Raw genomic sequence first — 24,402 nt, 5'->3', positions numbered from 1 at the left:
ACACAGCAAGCTCACACACACACAGCACACACACACACATATATATATATATATTAACAATAATGATGAACGTTTTTTTTCATGTCCGTCGGTACTACGTAATAATGATCTTTCATTATTTATGTCATACACATGATATATTTTAATACATCGGGCAAATATGCGCACGCACTGCATTTTTCAGAATTATTTTATGTCATCATTGAGGAGTGGCCCTTAATTTTCTGTGGAAAACATACATGACCTCAACAATTGATTGTGGGCGCATACGTAACTGATCTATAGCCATTATTTCCCAGTATTTAGTTTGTGAATTACGCCGGCGGCATTCTGGAATGGTTCTTTCAATGACTGAAAGGACACAGGAGGCAATTACACGTGCTATTGACTTTAACGAAGTCGAAGTACGAAAGAATCTTTACGTGCTGCTGTTTGAACTTGTCTCGCCGGGTGATATATCTCAGTGTATAAAGTCACAGTACATGGGATTTGTTAGGGCTATACTTTATTACGGTATCAAGACAAAATACCCCCGGAAAGATCACCCCCGACAATTACTCCGCATGTCATTTAGCCGCCATGTGCCATTCACCTTCCGCCACTGACAATTCCCTTCCCGGACTAAATCACTCCCCCCCGGACAATTACCCCTCCGGACAATTACACCCGGACATTTACCCTCCGTAAACTTTACCCCCGGACATATTCAACCCCCAGGACAATACCCGCCCGGACATTGTTAGCCGCGGACAATTATCCCCCCGGATCAATTACCCCGCGCGGCAAATCAACGCCCAGGAGCAATTACGCCCGCCGACATTTACCCCCGATCAATTACCCCCGGACAAATTACCCCGAGTACGTTCACGAGCCGCGGACAATTACCTTCCGGACATTTACTTCCGCGACAATGTACGCGCCCTCGGATAATTACCTCCGACAATTCCACCGGACAATTACTAGGCCCCGACAATTATCTGCCGAGCATTTACGCCCCAGGAACAGTTTAACCCGCCCCGGATAATTACCGCCCCGAATTTACGCCCCGCGGACATTAAACGTCACTGTGTTTATTATTTATTGTTGAACAGTGAATACAGGCAGGAGGTCGAGGAGAAAGAGAAGAAAGGTGTGGAGGTAAGGGAGGGCGGAGAAGGGGGGGGGGGAGAAGGAGGTGGAGGAGGAGAGAGGAGGAGAGGAGGTGGAAGAGGAGGAGGAGGAGGAGGAGGGAGAGGAGGTGGGGAGGAAGAGGGAGAACGTGGTGGGGAGGAACCGTGGTGGAGGAAGAGGAAGGGGAGAAAATAGGGGAAGAGGAGGAGGGGGAGGGGTGGAAGGAGAGATAGGAGAGGAGGAGGAAAAAGAAGGAGGAGTAGCAGAGGATGAGGTGGTGAGGAGGGAAGAAAGGTGGTGGAGAAGGAGGAGGAATAGGAAGAAGAGGAGATGAGGTGGAGGAGAGGAGAGGAGAGAAGGAGGAGAGGAGGTGGGGAGGGAATGAGATAGAGGAGGGCGCCTCTACTTCTCTAACCTCATTCCACTGCCTTCTGCTTGCTTCCTCCTCCTCCCACCTTTCTTCCCACGCTTCTCCCCCATCCTCCTCCACGCTCCCATCCTCCCTCGCTCCTCCTCTCTCACGCTCGCTACGGCTGCCACGTAATCTGCGTCCTCTCACGTTCTTTCTGCCAGCAACCTTCCCCTACTCCTCCTCGACACCCTGGGCCCTCGCTATCTCCTCCTTCTCATTGTCCGGGGGGTAAATGTCCGGGGGTAATTGTCCGGGGGTAAATGTCCGGGGGGTAATTGTCTGTGGGTAATTGTCAGGGGGTAAATGTCCGAGGGGTAATGGTCCGGAGGTAATTGTCCGGGGTGTAATTGTCCGGGGGGTAAATGTCCGGGGGGTAAATGTCCGAGGGGTAATTGTCCGGGAGGTGATTGTCCGGGGGGTATTTGTCTTAGAACCTTTATTACTATACCCAGCCGCGTAAAAAAAAATTCCGAAAACGACACGATTGTGTCAGGATAGCTTTTGCTTCTCATTTCCTTTTCTTAACGTTATATATCTTCTTCCGTTTTCTTCCCTTTCTTCCCTTCTTCTCTACTTTTCCATTGCAGCAGTGGAATTTAGCTATGGGGTGGGGAGGAGGTTTCAGATTAGAGATCACTTCATGAATGAATGGACGGATGGACGACCGGATTGAGACGATATTTTGACGGATTGATCGATATATAGGAAGAACAAGGTACAGTGATAGAAAGAGGGGCTATGGAGAGAGAAGACAGAGGAAAGCGAAAGTGCGCAACATAAAAAAAATGACATGGACGCGATTAATAGAAACATGTTTCTGTCGTATTTTTGCTTAGGTCTGATGCAGAACGAGCACTATCAATGTTTGAAGACGCGATGCAGTCTAAATCACTCGTGCTTGACGAATTAAATCAAGAAGAATAAGATTTTCACGCTGAAAATTCATACCAAATTGTACCTCATTAGATCCACGACGAAAACATACATTAGTGTAATTCACGGAAAATACTTGCGTGTCTTCGGAATAATGTGTCCATTAGTGGTTAAAATGGAAACAGACCTGTGTTCGGCTTTCATCGCGTACAGCGTATAGTGCGCCCCTTTGCTCGCCGTACGTCATTGCTGATAGGGAAACACTGATTTATGGCGAGAACCGGCGCGGTGGGAACTGTTGTCGGGCATCTTTTAGTCCGTAATTCTTAGATCCAGCGCAATATACTCTACGTAATTACGTTCTAACCTACTGTACCGCGAACAGACTGCAAATTTGATACCACATCAAACTAATCCGGGCCAGGCCCGGGCCAAATTTTTGCAGTTAGTCCGGATTAATCTGGCCCCGCAAACAAATTGAGATGGGCCAAGCCGCTTAAGAAGCTTTCCAGACCGCTTATGCCGTGCTCAATTGTGTGTGTACGCGAACGCGGGCTAGTTCCGCGTTTCATTTCGCAATACGTATGCGCATAGCCGTATATTTAGGTCGCATAAAAGTACAGTAGCTCTCTGCTAAGTGACGTAACAAGCTAAACTGAGCACAAACAGTCAACCCGTGACAATTACTTAGCACGCTTCAGAATTTTGTGTCTGTACGCTACGATTTAACGCGCGCCTGCTCATGGCCTGGCCCGGACTAGTTTGTTGTGGGATCAAATTTTACAGTCTGTACGGGGTATATGATGAGTGGCCGAGCGACCAACCGATAGGCCGACCTACCGACCTACCGACCGAGAGCACATCTATCCACGACAGCCGTGACAACTGCAGCATTGACAGGTAATCATTTATACTCACTAGGTACCATTGGTGACTCCACAACGGATCACGGAAGCCCCCTTTAGGTTTCCGCTTCTCTGTCGTCACGTGCCCGCCGCGCTTCTGCCTGATCTTGCTCATCTGTTGTTCCACCCACGTGACCTATGTAAAAAAAACTGCACATGCAATTAATGCTGGCGTGGTCGACGGAATTAAGTCAGATGTTTCGATGATCGAAAAACAAAACTCAGACTAAGCTGATACCGCCCCCGCATGCAGCATGCAGCATGCAGCATGCCGCATGCAGGGGCGATGAACCACTGTGCATTGCGTGCCCTCCATAATTTACCTGGCATTTTGAGTAGATTGCCTACATGCATAGATTTAAGCGAAGCATGACTAAATAACGCGCGTTAATTCTGCGTAAGCTTCAGGTGCTTGCCGCATGGGTGTTATACAGCGGAGGCGGGCACGCAGTCCGTGATAACGCAAACACCTACGCAAACACCAACGCGCACTTGCGCGCGGTCGTGTGCGTGATTAATATTTGTACAATGCCTCGGGGATTGATTGACGAGTTTCTGCGAGTGTGATCGGCCGCGTCGGTACACGCGCGCGGTGATCGCCTTCATGTTTTAATAACGACGCGTAATCTCATCGCATATACAGGGAGTTGACATGCGAGTTTGATTAGCGCACGGATGCGGCACTCTCATCGTCTGCCAGATGACTAGTACGGCGCTCGGATGCATCATTTACGTGTTCGCGACAGCGAGCGAGCAAAAGATAAAATCTATATAGCCTACCTCCGAAAACAAACAGGATCTTTACATTTAAATTTTATAGCTTTTAGTCGATATCAGCAATTATATTCACATCTTGCTACTGTTTGTATAGTACTGTCGCAAATTACCTTCGTGCTGGATTTTACCTCGTGTAGATACAGCGTCTAAAATTAGCTGGGTCGTCACTGTAGGCATACATATGACATTTCCCTTCAAGTATATTAATGCACGGCTATATATATTATACATATATATATATATATATATATATATATATATATATATATATATACTATATATCATACCAGTGCTCCTCTATGTGCCGAATGATATTACGGTTTATAATTCTGTAATTCTATTTGATATACATTCTATATTAGTTCGTAAAAACTGCGTAGATAATCGTGAACAAATGTTCTACATCGCATGGTTATATCACGGTCCAATTACCCTTATGCGACAAAGAGACATGTACGTATATATATATACGTCTATATGGATATATTTCTGGTGTCTATTAAACGCTGGGCTTCATGACGTTTCATTATATTTGCAGCAGCGTTTTGAGTTTAAAACGACGAATTTAAAAGTAATACGACATCGTATTCTTGCTTTTACCAAAATTTCGTGTCAGCAGAATATCCCTAGCAAAGCGACATATTAAAATTTGGATACATGTTAGTCTCAAGTGATGTTGACAGATTGCATGCATTTTAGTTAATACATGTCATGTATACAGATAATATATAATAAGTAAAATCCTGGCTTCAATCATTAAAATACTTTCGATACCATAATATATTGCACCAAGGGCAAGGTTGTAATATTACGAAAGTCTACGGTTATATGGTTTAGTTGGTTGTATATGAACAGTAGCTTGCTAACGCGTGCACGCACGCCCACAGACACCTATAGACCCACATTCATTTAACAATTTCGGATAAAATTGACCGGACGGGAACTTCAAGTGATGTTGCAGCGCTCTAACATCAACAAATAGAATAGATAAGAATAGCTAAGACTCTAGCGATATAGCATTGTAGATACGATTAAACAAAAACCATATATTGGGGAATAATTATTGCTAGCCGACATTGCACTCTGATGTCCGCAACATGACTGGTGGAGCTTTCGGTTATTCTTATTCTTTTATTATATTATTCTTCCGTGGCACTTTATAAAATGACTGCGTGCCAGGTTAGCTTCCGAGTGGCAACATTTCTGTCACGCGACGAGATTTGCAGCCTGTTGCGAATATATGAAAAAGCCAAAAAAAAACAAAGTTCAGTTTATACCGGAATAAACACCCCTGCTAAGGATTGCGTTTCGTCAACAAAATGTCACGTAATGACTTTGGTTACTATGCGTTTAGGCCGGTCAGTCTGACCAGTAAATACTGTGGGTACAAATTGAAAGTTTAAGTAAATGTTCAGTGTAGGCTTCACATTTAAGAGGCCGGGATGTTAGTGAGGATTAAAATAATTACAATTCTACGAGTGATTGTCATGCCCGCAAGTTAGAAAGTCTTACTGTAGAAGCGCGACGAGAGAAGGCGCGAGATGTGGGTTTCTATTTTGCTTGTTTCAGTTTGTTTTTTAGTGGCGCCATGTGGCTAGAGATTGTAAGGAGAAATGTGCTCAGCGTAAGGAAAGGTATCATCACCGTTTGTTGAGTAGGACTGATGAGAACGCAAAGTCTCACACGGTGGGTATAGATAAAGTGCCTGCCGATATGTTACATGTGGGTGTGGCCTCCTCTGAACATAAGATGCATAAAGGTGCCGGTCCGCAAACAGTGTGTGTGCTCGTCGAGGTCGAGCGAGGTCCTGTAAAGGCAACTTTGTTGTTTGATTCTGGTTCTGACCATTCATATGTGGCTAGCGCATTGGTTCATAAAGTTAGACCGAATTAGCTGTCCACAGCTATTTCGATGATGATGGTCTCTCTATATATTTTAATAGGTACGAACCACTACTGGGATCTGGTGCAAGACGGGCTGAAACGCTTGCCCGAGGGTCCAGTTCTTATGGAAACCTTATTTGGTTTGGTTCTGTCTGATAGACAGCCGGGAGTCATTGGTAGCTTAGAACCACTGTCGCTATTGTGCATAGATAATGACACGAAATAACGAGACGATTGTGTTTGTTGATGGCCGCTATAAGGTAGCTTTCCCATGGAATAAAACCACAGAATTACCCCGTTACTCATAATGAGTTGCACGCAGAGACCCGTCTAAATAGCTTATTCTCTAAATTGAGCCGAGATACCTCATTAGCTGGGCAGTATTATGACGCCCTACACGAGATGGAACAAAATGGAGTTATTGAAGAGGTTCCTGAGGAGAAACAGATTGTACTTTGGCCTATCATCTACTTACCCCATACGCTAGTCGTGAAAGAAAGCTGCACATCAACGAAGGTTCGTCCTGTTTTTGATGCCTCAACACAGGAATCTAATAGCGTTTCCCTTAATTATTGCCCCGAGATTGCTCACTCATTGATACCTATGGAAGTACCATGTGTGTTACAGACGTTGGCCTGTGGATTTGACAGCTGACACCACTAAAGCATTTTTACAGGTGCAGTTACGTAGGGAAGATCTCAATGCTCACCGCTTTCTTTGGAATGATGCTGGTTTAATCCGGAAAATGCATTTCTGTTGGATTACATTTGGGGTTAGTAGTAGCTCCTTCCTGTTTAATGCTACCATTAGCCATCATCTAGGGTCTTTGCTCTCTACGCCCGTGATTGAGGAACTAACGGATAATTTCTATATCGATGATTGGCTAACAGGCGCAGACAGTAAGGAATAAACCTGCGCCATGTTCATTTAGGCCCAAGATGTGATGAAGAAGGCAGTGATGGTCTTTGCCAAATGGTCCTCAAACAGTCGGGTTGTAACTGACATGATGAACAAATCGCTAAATTGTGGTTATTCAGACGTTGAGCCCTGTAAAATACTTGGGGTAAGTTGATTGCGCAGGAAGATGTTGAAGGAGTAGATGTGGCGCCTGATCTGGTGGTCACTAAGCGCACTGTCGCTAAGCTGTATTGCTAGACTGTTTGACCCGTTGGGATCTCTCATGCCATACCCAATGACTGCGAAATGCATATTTCAAGGAGGCGTGCAACAGTAAGCCTCCGCAAATTGTTCACCGCACTATTTCGTCTCTAGAAAAGGCCTTTTAGGGTATTTTTTCGCAGAAATTCGGCACTAGATTCCACAAGTTAGATGCCTCGTGGACGTCTAGAAAGCATTAGAAGTAAAATTGGTCTTATTGTGTGTTCGTGACATTCCGTCAGGTGGCGTAGCTACATCGACCTGTTGGTCATTTTTGTGTTTGAAATGTCTTCAGACAACTTTGCAGAAATTCGCATCATAGAGCCGGCAAAAGTTTCAAGCGAAGCATAGAGCATGAATCGGTAGTTATTTAACATAAATAAAGTGTATGTTGTGTAAGCGCAGTAACAGTGTGCGTATTTTTAATTAATTTCTGTTCGATATGCTTATTCAGGCCTGCCGCTTATGGACGCCCTCTACTGTTGTCCAACACCTCAAGAGCAATGACAGATGGGGTTGCAGTGGGATCTATTCCAGGCTTATTCATTGGCTGGAGGGTCTTAAACAGCTATTCAAATGGCAGATTACCGAAGATATACACAGTCTGCATGAAAGAGCCCGAAAGGAATAGATCTACATGCGTTTGGGGATGCATCTGTAATAGAAATGCATATATTCGATAAAAGCAGTGTTCTGCGATATATATAACTATTTGTTCGTTGCCGTATGAGGAAAAATGTTTCTCATGATTCATTGTAGATATCATTAGATGCGAATTTGTCTACCTGTTCTATGTTTATGCAACTTGAATAAAGCTAAGAGAGTGAAGCTTGAGTTTGGCCAGTAGCATCTGTTGTTATTGCTGCGTGAGTGTTTGCCTGCATTATTTGAAAAGCATGGGACGGATTTATTTGTTGATATAGATATTGCTATTTTGTTTGGGTTATGATATGTAAACGGTGAGTAGTGGTAGTCATACGGTGGACGGGAATACAGTTACTTTTCAAAAAAAAAATTTTAATATTGATTTGATACGAATACTCAAATATATTTTACGTTGTCTTTATCATTGGGTTATACAGAGTTATATTTGTAACACTGATAGTTTACTGTAGTGTGCTGGTTTGATAACACTGCTGAATAAACAGAAGTTAGTGGTAAAATCTATACGTTCAGAAATAATATCGAGGCACATTGAAATTGGAAATTTAGGATTCAGTCGCTTCACTGAGGTCTCAATTGGGGGAAGGTATATTAAGGATGGCGTCTTGTAATAATGTACAGCACGACAGTAGCCAGCTACGAAAAGATAATTAAGCTAGGTGGTCGTGTGATATACGCGGAACAGCAGGGCACACCTGGACTTAAGCTGTGATTAAGCTTAAGCTATTAGCATGTTTGGACACGTCTTATTGAAATAAAAAGAAAATCGTTATAAATATAGTAGACTATTGTTTTCTTGCGTTAGTATCTTGAACAACCCCGATAAAATGCAGTAGACAGTAGGCAGTATGCAGTAGGCGGTAATATATACCCTTTGAAGTTACCTTTCGAGAGATCTCAAGTCATTTCTTTAATTTACATAATTGTCCAACCTCTTATTAAAATTGTGCAACTGTTCGCTTAAAATCTCTTCTCTCTCTCTCTCAATCGCGCGTTCTCTCTCTCTCTCTCTCTCTCTCTCTCTCTTACCTCCGCTTTCTCTCTCTCTCTCTCTCTCCTCTCTCATCACTCATCTCTCGCTCTCTCTCTTCTCTCTCTCTCTCTCTCTCTCTCTTCTCTCTCTCTGCTCGCTCGCTCTCTCGCTCTCCGCTCTCTGGCTCTCGCTCTCGCTCTCGCACTCTCTCTCACTAGCGCCTGCTCATTAAATGCGTAGGCTGCCTTTATTCTATGTTTTCACCGGCGTTCAATATTCGCCAAGTTGTAAAACATTTAGTGGTAGTATTGCGTTCGCGAGACCGAAAATAGTCTCTCATATTAAGCGCGTGGTTAGCGAGCGCGTAATGGCGACATATGTTTCATTTTCGTGATCCTAGCAATAACAACGCACGCGTTATGAAATATATATATATATATATTATATATATATATATATTCATACAACACATATATAATATATATATAATTTATATATATATAATTATATAGAATTGGACCGTTTAATGTAAAAAAAATCCAATGCGTTATAATATATACAATGAAAATAGAATAATTCAAGCAATGCGCGTTACCAAGAAGAGGAAAACACACACACACACACACACACACACACACACACACACACACACACACACACACACATACACACACACACAAATCACACGTAATTGAAGTTTACGTTCATACCGCCTGGCTTTAAACAACCAGCCCTCAGAATTAATTTCTGCTCAGTCATGTGTCGACGTAAAGTGTCATAATACGTTGTCAATTGGCCCGGCTGGTCAGCAACAGGGAAACGATGCAAATTAAAGCGAATAAATCGGAGATGTTCGACAAACCTATCCGCAAAACAGCGTTTTGTTTCGCCAATATAGGAGATTTTTCATTTTAAGCATTCAATGGCGTAAATAAGGTTGGTTGACACGCATGTAAAGTAATCCCGCACTATAATTTTCCCCGAGGCCCCTTTATCACTGATTTATTAGTTGTAAAATTGCAAGTATTGGACCGTTTCCGAGAACACAAGCATGAGTAAGGTTGGCTCACAGGGGTGTCGGAATTTGTATACAGTACTGAGTGCTTGAAACAAGAGTGCCATGGAGGTTAGTATCACGTCTGTACGAGCATAAATGAGGTTTAAAAAAATGTTAGCTCTGATTAGATTATTTTGGAGAATTTTATAATTGTCAACTAACAAACCTTTGATGTGTAGGATTGACGGGTGATAAGTTAGAACCAGTGGACATCTGTCTAAATTTTCATTCGCGCCGTCTTTTCTATGAGGTTATTAACGACGGCCGACTTAAAAGAAATGTCTTTTTTATTTTCTTTGATAGAACAATTTTATCATATCTGTAAGCTGCATATTTTTAACCGTAATAATTAAGAATGCTGGAGGCTATTCTTAGTATGGCAAGGGTGAGAAGACGAATGGGTGTCACTGGGTTTCGAAAACACCGAAGAAACTATGTTTTACCAGAGATAATAACAACCATATCCAGAAAAGAAAGCCTATCAAATGATGTAGCGTGTGTATAATTTAGACAGGGATGGAAAGCTGTAACATGCTTGATGAATTTTGAAAATCGGAAGCTTTCATAGATGCGAGGCTCCCAAAATATTCTCAACATATCTAAGATAGAGGCTAGTGATAGGTCCATCGAATGACGCAAACATTTTGGCTTCAATATAACCGACAAATAAACAAGCATAGCTAGGACCCATCTTGCATGGTACACGACATTACATTGAGAATATTACTTCGCATTAAAACTAAAACACGATTTAGCTAAAACGATTTCAGTTAGACGTATCAGGGTATCAGAAGTAGTCAGCAACCGGAAAACCATGCAAAATGAGTCGAAATTCTTATCTAATGTATTCGTCTTCTCATCCTCGCCATACTAAGAATAGCCTCCCGCATTCTCTATTATTACGTTAAAAAATATGCACCTCACAAATTGATTTTTATAAAAAGGCTTCCAACATGATTGAGTGTTTCACACGCCGCGACTATGATCAAGCTGAACTATCAAAGAAATTACAAAAAAATACTTCCCTTATAAGTCGGGCGTCGCTAATAACTCTTAGAAAAGATGGCGCGAATAAAAATTTAGACAGATGTCCTAATTTATCACCCTTCAATCCTACACATCAAAGGTTTGTTAATTGATAATTATAACATTATCCAAAACGATCGAATCACAGTTTTCTGTTGATCCATTTTTTCTAAACATCTTACATACAGACGTGATACTAACCGCCATGAAACTCTTGTTTCAAGTACTGTGCGCAATTCTGACAACCCTGTGTGCCAACCTAGCTCATACCCGTGTTATCGGAAACGTTGCGTCTAGTGTGAATAAGCATGCTATATGTCAAAATGTTCCTTATTTAGTAGGCGAATAATATATTAACAAGACTGCAGTGACGATGCTTTATTACCAAACGTAATACGTAATGAATGCAACTGGCATTGCTCACAACATAAATGTATAACACTTAATACTCGTGTTTCTGTAGGGTTTTAAATATAGTGCCAACTGAGCAGAAATGTGAAACTTTGCACAGACGTACTACAATAGGTTCTGAAGATTTTCGGTTATAGTCACAATTAAATAGCGCCACCTGGTGGCGTAAAGCGCCACCTGTCGGGTTAGCGGTTATCGCTTTATAGCACCATTAATTTAAGTTTTCGATATAATTTCGGTAATACTCATTCAATTTAGACAACAAATAGCTCAAATGATTCACAGATATCTATGGTAATGCAATAGCAGCAATCCATTAATATAGCTATGTTTGAGTTGTAATAAAATTAGGTCGAAACAATGGAAATGGTTCATCGCCGCATTCTGCATTACTTGCATGTATCTTATTCTCTCTCTCTCTCTCTCTCTCTCTCTCTCTCTCTCTCTCTCTCTCTCTACTCTCTCTCTCTCTTCTCTCTCTCCTCTCTCTGCTCTCTGCTCTATATATATAATTATGATATATAATATAGCGTATATAATTTATAAATATATAGTATGTATGCTATCACGATAGTATTTTATTTATATATGTATACACATGTATTTAACATTTAGTAGTTCAGTTTAGTATAGACACCGTACATTGCCAATCACATGCACAACAATTATAAGACTTCGTAATGATTTTCGACAGTTTCGAGAGATCGGTAAACAACCGAGCTTCCCCAATCTCGATTGACTTAATGAAGGAACAGGAATCAGTGCCACACTTACCGCCCATAAGGCAGAGTGGCACAAGTGATATAGGGATGCCTATAATCAAACCAAGCTCATGTGTCTGCAGAAACGGCATGCCACTGTAGCTTTAAATAGTTTGAAGAAGGCCATTTTCAGCCATGCCTCTTGATCAAGCACATGAACAAGATAATAAGACGATAAAAGGAGATAGTGGAGCAACAGGTCTAACTGGAAACCTACCTGCACTTTGTCGGTGAATGGTCGGAGGCCCAGAAATTGCCAGACTTGTTCGAGAATTTGAAGAAGATGCACACTCGTCTGCATCTGGCCCCTCCAAACACCCCGATCATGTGTCTGAGTTTCAAGCAAAGGTCGTTGCCCATGTGAAATATATGGTGAATACCATCATAGAATAGGAAACCCATTCTCTAATATTACGAAAGAGCTTGTCTCTCTAAGTAGCAATGAGGTTGCTGACATATGTGTTGTGAAGACTGTTTATACAATTAAGGAGGCTGGGTTACAGCAGTACGTGAACTTTGTAGAGGAAAGACTTATTAAACGCTCTAAGTCTATCACTCATCTCATACCTCAAAACAAGTTTCGAAAGATCATGAAGCGATCAAGGCGAATATACGGTGAATAACAAAACAAACTTCTAACTCAAGTCAACAAATAATGACTGTCTGCTATTTTTAAGACTGTATAATTATTGGCTGCCAAAATTGCGGTGGAAACCTTAAGGACTTCTCCACCCACGAGAATCAACCATAGCCACCTTCTATTTCTGATGGTGGTAGTCTGCGGCAAGGAAACAAGTCTGATATCTTACAATGCATGTGAAATTATCTGAAACAACAACAACCGAGCCTGCAGTATCTGCTGTAATCATTGACGGTCCTTCACTTGTTCATATGCTCCATCCAGCCATAGCTATCTATCTATCTATCTATCTATCTATCTATCTATCTATCTATCTATCTATCTATCTATCTATCTATCTCTCTCTATATTTCTCTCTCTCTCTCTTTCTCTCGCTTCCCTCATTTTTGCCTCTTCTATCTTCCTCTTTCTCGCTCTTACTTTCCCGTCCTCTTCTCATTTGCTCTCCCGTTCTATAAATCTCTCTTCCGCGCGCGTTTCTTCTCGCCATAGCCATCATGGATTGATCGATGCTCTCAACAATTCATGATTTATGTTTCGCTACCCTGAGGATAAGCAACATTGCTACGCACATATTTGCACACGTGATACGTTCCAAGGAAAACCACGGTAGTTATCCGATCGTAGTTATCCGGCACGTATATCTGCAGATAATCCTGGTAACTAACAATACACCGTGTGTTGCATGTTTAGGCATTTGACAATACACTGTGTATTGTTAGCGAGCTTTCAACAATACACTGTGTATTGTTGAACACCTTCTAACAATACACTGTGTATTGTAGTAGGTACCTATGATCTTTCAACAATACACTGTGTATTGTTGAACACCTTCTAACAATACACTGTGTATTGTAGTAGGTACCTATGATCTTTCAACAATACACTATTTATTGTTGAACACCTTCCAACAATACACTTGTTTTTCTTCTTCTTTTTTAATTAGTTTACTTTTTGATTTGTAAACTTGAAATTGACATTTATTTAAATAAATTTATTAAAATTATTTTATTGATTTTACTGAATTTATTAAAAATGTAATTAAATTTAAATAAACAGTTGTTAGGTACCTACTACAATACACAGTGTATTGTTAGAAGGTGTTCAACAATACACACTGTATTGTTGAAAGTGTATTGTTAGTTACCAGGATTATCTGATATATCTCGACCGCATTAAGCGCAAAAGTCGCAGAATGTTGTATACACGGGAAATCAGAATTAAAATTGTTTTATACTATTGCTACTTTTGTTAATTCAGTTATTAGGATTTATAATAAAACTATAAATTATGAGTTATAGCAGACTCTGCGATGCCAACGGTAAACAGGGTCTAGAAATAATACAAAACACTATAATATATGCCGTATATGTACAATATCAACGACCTATTCTTTATTTTTGTAAATACTGCAGTAGAAGCTCATTTAAAATGGTATCGGGATGCATACTATCAAGAGCGTATTAAGAAAGCATTCTTAATACGCTCTTGATACTATCTATAATAGTCTCACGTCAGACTATTCAGGAGTGGCAAATCTCTGTTTGAAAAGTAATACTACTGCGAAACTTGAGTTGAGTTTGGCACATACTGAGCATGCGCGATCCAAGATCATAGGCTATACCTGTAGCAGCTATATTCATGACATCTCTGTCTCCTTATTGTAAATGTACAATTTAAACGCTATGCTTGTTCCTTTGCCAAATACTGCGCATTAACGTTGAGATAGCCATGTTTCACATCAAACTACTCTTTGTGTGGTATCAGGAAAGCATCCGAAGAGGAGATTCGACAAAATCTTCCCAAAGATAACAGCTGCATGTGGCGGCATACTATATAAAACCTACTACCAAACTATAAATTAGGCCTAATACCAACTAAAATCTGCATTGATGAATAACGTAAGCGGTGTCACGGGTCACTAATCAGGTTATTAATCATCCTTCCATAACTTTACTGTTGGAACCTGAGATTGTTGCCACAAGAGTATTAGCAAAAGTATGAATATATTGTTCGCAAAATAATATCCAACGTTGTGCAGGCAATATTGTCATACGAGCAAAAGCTAACAATTCGTTAATTATTCATACGTCAGTGAATACATTTATTTTACGAGCACTGCAATTGATCTTTGCTGTACATAATTGTATAACACTTCTATTCAATGATACGTAGATGATATGTATAGGTTTTCCACGCATATGGAGTATTTCTAATATTCACAGCTGGTCTTAAACTGCATATAATTGATGAGTTGCTTTTGATTTGATTTGACAATATAAAGGATATGCTACAGATATTATATATATATATATATATATATATATATATTATATATATAAGATAATATATATCAACCATAGTAGTCGGACAGTATCCGAAAAAATCAGTGTCATACGAGTATTTTTCCGTCTTTGTAGCTGCGCTATATATCTAAAGTTACTTGCACAGTAAAGCTAACACAAAATGCAATTTCTACGGAGAAACAGTACACTATTATCTTGTGTTTTAGGGTGCGGGTACTAGACAGATATTTGTTAAACTATTTCAGAAGAAGATAATACTTATATATCTACGTTAAGGCTGTTAGTTTCTAACGTTACCGGCTGTTCTACCTTAACGTCGCGAGAAATTGGCTGTCTACGGACTGCATTTAGATAGGACGTTATATATGACAATCTAGCAAATGTCTGTTCCTTAAACACATTTAGCTTTATTCATTTTAAAAATGTTTACAATCTCCGTGTCATAGATTCTCTCTTCGTGATGGATTTTGGGTAACAATAGATTCTTTAGCCTCTATTAGCCTAACACGATCATAATTATAAATTTCGGAGAAGAAACGAAGTTATTACAGGCTAACATTAGGTAGCAGCAAATATGTCTACCTACGAATCTGTCTACCTAACGCTTTTTACCCCGAAGGTCTAATCATTAATGTAGTTTCGGATAAGAGAGTCTACTTACATATAATAGTTTTGTATATACTATATATATAATACTATATGATGTGTGTGTCTGTGTGTGTCTTGTGTGGTGGGCTCGTGTGTGTGGTGTGTGTGTGTGTGTGGGCTGTGTGTGTGTGTGTGTATGTGTGTGTGTGTATTTATATATATTCTGCTCCTGATGTCCCGGAATTACTGTGCTTGTGTGGTGATGAGTTGTGTATGTGGGGTGTGTGTGCGTGTGTGTGCGTGCTGTAGTGTTTGTGTGGTGTGTGCGCTGTGTGTTGTGTGTGTGGTGTGCTGTGTGTCTGTCGTGTGTGGGTGTCGTGTGTGTTGAGTGTGAGTGACCGTGAGTGAGTGGTGTGTCGTGTGTGTGTGTGTGTTGGGCTGTGTGTGCCTCGCTCGGTGTGTGTGTGTGTGCTGTTGGAGTGTGTGTGTGATTGTTTGTGTGTATATAGCGATGCATAGATTTAACGCAACTAACTGATAAGAATATACGTGCTAATTATAATAATATATTTAACAATCTACATAATTAAAACAATTTAATTATCTGATAGCAAAGTTAGCTTGGGTATCATACAACTACTATTTTCTTAGTTACTTATTACTTAGATTCACTACATGTTTATCCGGGTGGAAAAGTTACAGAAATATTGTCTGATCTTGACGTAAACTCGTTAGCAATGCGGGACTTTAAAATAGACGCAGTATGCACTGCTACTCCGGAACCTTGAAAATTCTCTAACTTTGTCGTTTTATCTTTGAAACGCAAATTCTGCTACTGGCGTAAATATATGGTGGGCTCAGCGCATAAAATTGGCTTTTCTTTAGCGGTACGTGTACCGGTAGCGAATGAAACATGTAGTATTATAGTAAGTCGACCGGAATTCGTGTGTGTGTGCATGCGCGCGTGTGTCTGTGTGTGCGCGCGTGTATATGCATGCGTACGTACGTGCGGACCGGCGGGCGGGCTAACGTGGGTGCGTGCGCACTCACGTGCGTGTGTGCCCAATGGGAAAATGGAAAAAATTAGTAGACAAGAATACAGCGTGTCTTTATGTATTTCATTCGTCATTGTGTAACCACTGATATCTGGGGTGACGCGATTCATATAAACAAAAGACAATAATATACAGAACGCGCATAATTGTCCTTTCACTGTATCTTTTTACTAATCAGAGCAGCGAAACTAGCAGGATCGGATATAGGATCATGAATCACAGCGGTCCTCATTGCAAATATGCATCAGTAAGTTCAAAGCTTTCGTTATAAGTCAGATCTTAAGAACATCGTCTGCAAGAAGGATTTTGCCACTGCGGCTTGTAAAGTGCTCGCCACGCACACATCGTGTACAAGCGCCGCCCGCAGTAACTTACGAAAAAATATCTTTTTTACATGGGCGTTCCACATACGCCGGCAAAGAGGTCTTTCACACGCTATTAGGCCGCATTACTCATCATGCGTGGTCCCGCAGTCAAACGACTAGCATAGCGCGTGGCCATTGTCAGCAGCGTCGAGCAACGACTACCTACGTGTAATTTTAATGAGCGTTGCAAATTCTAGCGACATATCGTCCCGCCGTCACAATCATGGCCGCGATATCACGCAAAAGCAGAACGGAATCAACGGTGGATTTGATATTGAATATTCGATTCCGGCAGCAATAGCAGTCGAATAAATCTCGCAGTTTTTACATAACCTGTGTGAAGTGCAACCCAGATAAGAGACTGGATACCAGAGAAGCGTCGCTTGACAAAAAAATGATAAATCATATAGATCATACCATCGCTCCCTAACAATGAGCCGGTATTACGGTAACAGCTGGTGGTGTATGGGGAGAATACGGTAACAGCTGGTGGTGTATGGGGAGAGTACGGTGACAGCTGGTGGTGTATGGGGAGAATACGGTAACAGCTGGTGGTGTATGGGAAGAATACGGTGACAGCTGGTAGTGTATGGGGAGAGTACGGTTACAGCTGGTGGTGTATGGGGAGAGTACGGTGACAGCTGGTGGTGTATGGGGAGAGTACGGTGACAGCTGGTGGTGTATGGGGAGAGTACGGTAACAGCTGGTGGTGTATGGGGAGAGTACGGTGACAGCTGGTGGTGTAGGGGGAAAGTACGGTGACAGCTGGTGGTGTATGGGGAGAGTACGGTGACAGCTGGTGGTGTATGGGGAAAGTACGGTGACAGCTGTGGTGTATTGGGGAGAGTAGGTGACAGTGGTCGGTCGTAAATGGGGAAGAGTACGGTGAAAGTTCTGGTGGAGTATTGGGGAGAATACGCGTAACACTGGTGGTGTATGGGGAGAGGTACAGTGAAACAGGCTGGTGTGTGAATGGGGACGGAAGTCGGAGACAGCTGGGGTGGTGTATGGGAAGAATACCAGGTGACAGCTGGTTGGTGTATGGGGAGGTACGGTGACAGCTTGGTGTGTATGGGCGAGAATATCGGTAACAGGCTGGTGGTGTAATGGGGAGAAGTACGGTGACAGCTGGTGGTGTATGGGGAGGAGTAGCGGTGACGAGCTGGTGGTGTATGGGGAGATACGGTGTGGAAGCTTGGTGGGTGTAGGTGGGAAGGAATGAAGGTAAACAGCTGGTGTGTAGGGGAGTAGTACGGTGACAGGGCTGGTGGTTGTATGGGGGGAGGGGTAGAGTACGGCTGACAGCTGGTGGTGGTATGGGGGGAGTCGCGGTGACAGCTGGTGTGTATGGAAGAGTATCGGAGTAACAGCTGGTGGTGGTATGGGAGGAGGTATAATTCTTATAACAGTACGTACGCCATTTATTGATCCGTTTGTTTATTTAGATTTGTGTAATCCTAAAAAGTATCTTGTATTATTATATTTATAATATCTATAATATGTGTGTGTGTGGTGTGGTGTGTGTGTGGTGGTTGTGTGTGTGTGCGTGTGTGTGTGTGTGTGCGCGTGCGTGCGTGCGTGCGTGCGTGCGTGCGTGCGTGCGTGCGTGTGTGCGTACAGGCGTGCGTATGAGAGCTAATGGGCGTACTTGAAATCGTTGTAATAATCTATAACATAGTTGACTTTTGACTTTTACAGATTTGCACAAGATCTCTCTATGTGGACTTCTAGTAGGCGATGTTATTCAAATGCCGCTGTAGTGGTGACTGGAAACTGACAACACATTTGGAATGAATATTCATGTCGCTCGCACGGATGCATTCCCTGCCCTCGTAGGAAGTCGATTGTATTTCATGCTACACGTACGTTTCTCCAAATGGCAAAAATATCTGCAATTCCCATGTGAACTGTCGGAAAATATTGCCGATGTCAGAACGAGCATAGCATTTTCAAGGGATTATTAACAGGATATGGAATTCGTGTGCGTACATGGATGTCATCATCCGCATATGCACTAACACGGAGACAACGCTAATATATGCACCTACTCTGTATTTAATAGAATAATCTATCATCATTGTTTCTGCGCATCGATTATACTCAGACCATATATAATCTTTTATATGTGAAACAGTGGCCCTTGTATAGCATTTTCATTAAATTTTCCGTCAATGCCTTTCTAATATAAATATTGATTTTTATCGCCGACAAACCCCACAAGGCGATTGTTGTATATCATGAATTAACAGGAGCGTGTGCGTTCAATTGACAAAATACTGAACGAATACAATAACAACATACAACAACTTTCAGCGCTTGACTTAGGGGGCTATTCGGATATTCACGTAGATCTCATTAAATTCATCACTTAATTAAACACGGAAAGCACGCAAAACCCTGCAAATGTGATAAAAGGGACATTTTCAATGGCAGATGCTAGCCATTGCTCCTTGAAATAAACCTCCCAATAACCGTTATCATGGACGCCATCGTAAAATGTGTGTAATAGTATCGTTGTTATACATGCACATATGTACACACATCGACGCATGCCTGCATAGAAGCATAGACGTAGGCCCTACTCACAAGTCTTGTTTGGTATTCCGGGAAACAGAAATGCATTTGGGATTAATATTCTTGCCGCTTGCACGACTTTATTGCCTGCCCGCATAGTGAGCCGATTTTATTTTTCACGTTATCTTTTTCTGCTAACGTCAAAAATATCTGCAATTCCCACGAGAGTTGCGGTAAAATATTAAACCGATTGGCGATGTCGGAATCAGCTTAGCTGTTTCGAGGGAATATCGAGAGAGATGGAATGGGTAAGAGTGCACGTGTGTCAAAACTGCTTCAATACACGGAGAAAGCTAATGTCTAATACAAACAGTTAATAGATTGACGGCGATTTTAATTATATAGAAATCGTTTAAATCAATATTATTAAATATAAATTTTAGTCTGTACATCATGAACAACTTATTTCAAATATTATATATAGATGCTCTCTATATATCATTACAAAAGAATGATTACGCCAATTGGTCCCCGTCTCTGTTTTACTTGTTCTAACAATTGGTTATTAAAATATTTATTTCCTGTTCCAATAATCCCTGTTTCCTATTGACTCCATACCCTATGACAACAATGACGTGTTATTTTGCGAGAATACTAAACTAGTGCACTAATGGGATGAAACATCCCTTTGTGAGTAATTTCTTGACGCGTTAAGTGTTTTGACGTATATATTTTATTAAATTTTCAGTCATTTAAAGATTTACAGATCCTCTAATCCCCATGCGCTTCGACGGGGACAACTTTAATGACAACAACTAGTATAGTTAGTTACTCTCACAACAATTGGTAAAATGTATGCCTGTTTCTATTTGGCAGGTAAAGTTAACGAATTGCCACTACGTGTTCGATTTTATTAGATGGGGACAGGCAGCTTGTGTACCTCCACAAATGCAGTAGGGTATTTGTGTCCGACATCGACACTGCATGACTAAGACAAGGCGGTGCCATGGAATACGACACGCACCCAAATTTCCCATTGATATTGCTGCCGCGCATATATATATATATATATATATATTATAGCACGTGTTCGGGTTTACATCTTATCGACGATGGATATCGCGTGTCATAGACGACTCCTGCACTCTGACGATATTCATTTTCATGCCGACGATGCGACCGACAGCACGTTCTCACGTGCTCAGTTTAACGATAGCATTAGCGATGACACTGGAAATGAAAGCATCACAGAACGCATTTTTATACTAGCTATGCCTCTGACGTCTCCATACAATCGTTGCCACTGAGCACGGTCGATATAATATATCACGACCATTTGACAGTTCTGTCTGACGAGCAATGAGCGGTGTGAGGATTCGGCACAGAAACGTCTATTATCGTGCTGCTCTGGCTTTTGGTCCGGTAGCTGCTATCTGATAACACTAACAAAAATATACAACCTCTTTAATAAAGCGCGAAATCCAGATGGCAGTGCGCGTTTAAATTCGGGCATTTGCAAGCAATGCTAATTTTATCATCATGAAACCACGGTTCTTCTCTAGCCAAACAACGAATCGTTTCCACGAAATAATCTGATAAACATACTTGGTCTATAGATTCCGTGCTAACCGTCTGAGAATATACTATCCCTATTTCTTATCAACACATCTACATTATGCCTCTCCTTGCACCTGCGTACATTTATATCATATCCGGGCAATAAGCGTGCAGTGCAGAAATCGACCAGCTCAAATAGCCGCCATGCAGGAGTTCAGTTTTATTTGCCAAATGTATATACTGCTCTACGTTCACGAAAAACGCACGCACACGCACACACACACACACACGCGCACGCACGCGCACACGCACACACATACACACACACACACACACACACACACACACACACACACACACGACACACACACACACACACACACACACACACACACACACACACACACACACACACACACACACACACACACAACTACACACAAATACACGCAAACACGAACGCACACACACGCACACGCGCATACACACGCACACACTCTCTCTCCTTCCCGCACGTAATCACACGCATCGCGCCCGTGCAAACGCTGTCACGTATTGCGCCAGCGAAGCGCGACGCGATTGATGAATTAACCTGTTTGTCGCTACCGCGAGATCGATGAATATGAAAACAAGTCGGTGCTTTAACGTGGCTTCGCAGAAAAGTAATCAGCGCTCACGTCAGTTTACAACTAATTGCTCATTAGTTCGCGAAGTGTGCGATGTAAGCACGCGACACTAGCAACAAAGGCACTCCGGCATGAGCAGAGACACGCTGAGTGCATTCGACGAGTAGGCATAACAAGCCATTAGGATCTTTACGAACGGCAAGAAATCAGCGTGCTTCAATCTTGCCGAAATCCGATCGTGATGTCTGATGTAGACGAAGTATACTTTCGCTACGGCCGGAGGACAAAGCTCAGTCGTTTGAAACAAAGGCTACCGGTAAAAATCATCCATAATGGATGCGGGATAAAAGGGGGAAATCGGGTGAAGGGCGTCGCCACATGACGCGTTACAGTGTGTCATGGAAATGCAGCACAAGTATTCGCCTCGAGCAGTGTAAACTTCTATTTCTGGAATTGCACTGGAAGCGGTAATGGCATGGGTAAATTTATTTTCCTGGGTATGTAGCGAGTACCGAATAGAAAGGGACGCCACTCGTGGCAATAACACCGATTTATCACTTAATATTCACATGTAAATTTAAAGAAGTCAACTCCGTCCTTAATTCCATTTCCAGAGGCGAAAATTTCGTTTCTACCCATTGGAACAATCGTGGATTTTGACTAGGTTTACTTGATAGTGTTCTGCATGGTAGCCTAGCAAAGGGTATTTAGCTTTACCTTGATTCTTCGATGTGGCCGAGTATAAGTTAGGGATCTAAACAGCGTAAATTCCTATTGTACCTGCCCTAATAAGTCAACGACAAAGTCAAGTGACTTTAACCGATGTTTGAAACGTTTTATAAATACCATCATGCCCCAGTAAATATACTTACAGAGACGGCGGAGAATTTGTGTACACGCGCAAATGTGCTATCCCGTCGGAATAAATTACTCTTATATAAAAATACCAATAGGAGCGAGAGCAGGAGAGAAACAGGTAGATGCGTCGAGATGTAAATGAAAGAGGCATGACACAGGGCTAGAGGAGTTCTATAGGTCGAGCCAAAAGATGAGGAATAGGTTTGTGGTTACAGATAATGCATCCCGCAAAAAACGACACTTGGGGAATATAAAATTTACGTTGTTGTTGTTTTTATGTGTGACTATTTAAACTACTAGTAGATATCATTCACTAGATATCACTCTCATTATTAGCCGTGTTTTCAGTATATAACGATTTATCGATACATAGTAACTGTTATAGCCTAGATGATTTTGTAAGTTATGGGCTATGACTATAATTAAGACTTTAACTGAAAATAATTAAGATTTTAAATCCACGATAAAAAACTATTCGTTCGCGAACAATGTTATGCGAATACAGTATAAATCCGCCCAAACTGTGTGCAGCAATGAAACAAGCGATCAATCAAATTGTATGCAATTATCACCCTATAATAACGCCAGTAATTTTGTCCACACAGTAACTCGGGTGCTTAAGGTATTTATATAGGCAATAATCATCTTGCAACCATGCGTCATCAGGTGACTATGCCCCGCCAAACGCGCAAATTGACTTAAAAGACGCAGGATCGCCGCTTTTGAATGTCAGTGAATGAGATGTAGAAAAATGTCTGACAACCACCTACCCTGTTGTCTCGTATGAGACGTCGCGTGAGAGCGATGTGTGTTCGCTTAGACCTGTCGGGTGCGTCCGGGTGTGAAAACACGTAGCGGTCATCGAAACCTCGCAACTGCAAGATAATCAAGATATATAGATTATTAGCTAGCTTTCAATATCAATAATCAATAATCAAAACTTGCTGTTCCTCTCTTACGTCGTTTCCAACTCTTCCTCTCGATCTCTCTCTCTCTCTCTCTCTCTCTCTCTCTCTCTCTCTCTCTCTCTCTCTCTCTCTCTATCTCTTTCGCTCTCCTCTTTGTCTCGCACGAGCGCTCACCTCCCCTCTATCGAGCGCATGTTCTCGCTCCAAGCATCGTGCACCAGCTATTGTGACGACATATGAAATAGCGAGCTTCATTAAAGGAACCCCTGTGTAGTATATTATAAATAACATCGCATATCGTTGCGATGGTTGTGCGTTGCGTTAATAGGTGGCAAGCCAACAAACGCCATGTAGCCGCAGGTAAATGTGCGGGGCCCGGCATGATTTTCTACGTCGCATAGGTGCTGGAATATTCTATAGGGCCCAGTGGCATCGCGGAGAGACGCTAATTATTGTACGAGCTGACAGGAAATCGTATCCCTTCTGATTGATACAGTAACGTGGCGCTGAGTAGGGCTGAATGTTCCAGCGGGATGAGTTATATACAGCGAAAGAACAATATTAATTCAGAGTAACAACAACAACAGCAACAACAACAACAACAACAACAACAAGAAAACATAAACAACGCGTTGATTGCTGTCAGTACAGGCTTATCGAAAACAAAACTCATTAATCCGCTGTTTTCAAAATTTACAATTTTTTCACATTTACACTCAATGTGCTGTTAACATGTTGTTATAGAGGCCTTAAATTATGAATACAGTGCGTCTACTCTAATCGTGCTAGAAAAGGGCTGTGAGTGTGTGTGTGTGTGTGTGTGTGTGTGTGTGTGTGTGTGTGTGTGTAGTGTGTGTGTGTGTGTGTGTGTGTGTGTGTGTGTCGTGTGTCGTGTGTCGTCGTCGTGTGTGTAGTGTGTGTGTGTGTGTGTACGTGTAGTGTAGTGTTGTGTGTGTATGTAGTCGTAGTCGGTAGT

At 41.8% G+C, this 24,402-nt stretch overlaps 1 protein-coding gene across 1 annotated transcript in view; it reads right to left on the bottom strand.

Moving 5' to 3' along the window:
• Positions 1-24,402, bottom strand: part of LOC106809642 (neuroendocrine convertase 1-like) — an 80,935-nt gene that overhangs the window by 44,123 nt on the left and 12,410 nt on the right. Inside the window, exons 2-3 of the mRNA XM_014812805.1 lie at positions 23,289-23,393; positions 3,314-3,436 (exon numbers count right to left, since the gene is read on the bottom strand). Coding sequence (XP_014668291.1) covers positions 3,314-3,436; positions 23,289-23,393 — 228 coding nt within the window. The remainder of the gene's footprint in view (positions 1-3,313; positions 3,437-23,288; positions 23,394-24,402) is intronic.

This window comes from Priapulus caudatus, unplaced genomic scaffold (assembly GCF_000485595.1).
Source record: "Priapulus caudatus unplaced genomic scaffold, Priapulus_caudatus-5.0.1 Scaffold371, whole genome shotgun sequence".
Lineage (NCBI taxonomy): Eukaryota > Metazoa > Priapulida > Priapulimorpha > Priapulimorphida > Priapulidae > Priapulus > Priapulus caudatus.
Note: the sequence above shows the minus strand (reverse complement) of the source record. Positions and strands in the feature narration are given on the sequence as shown.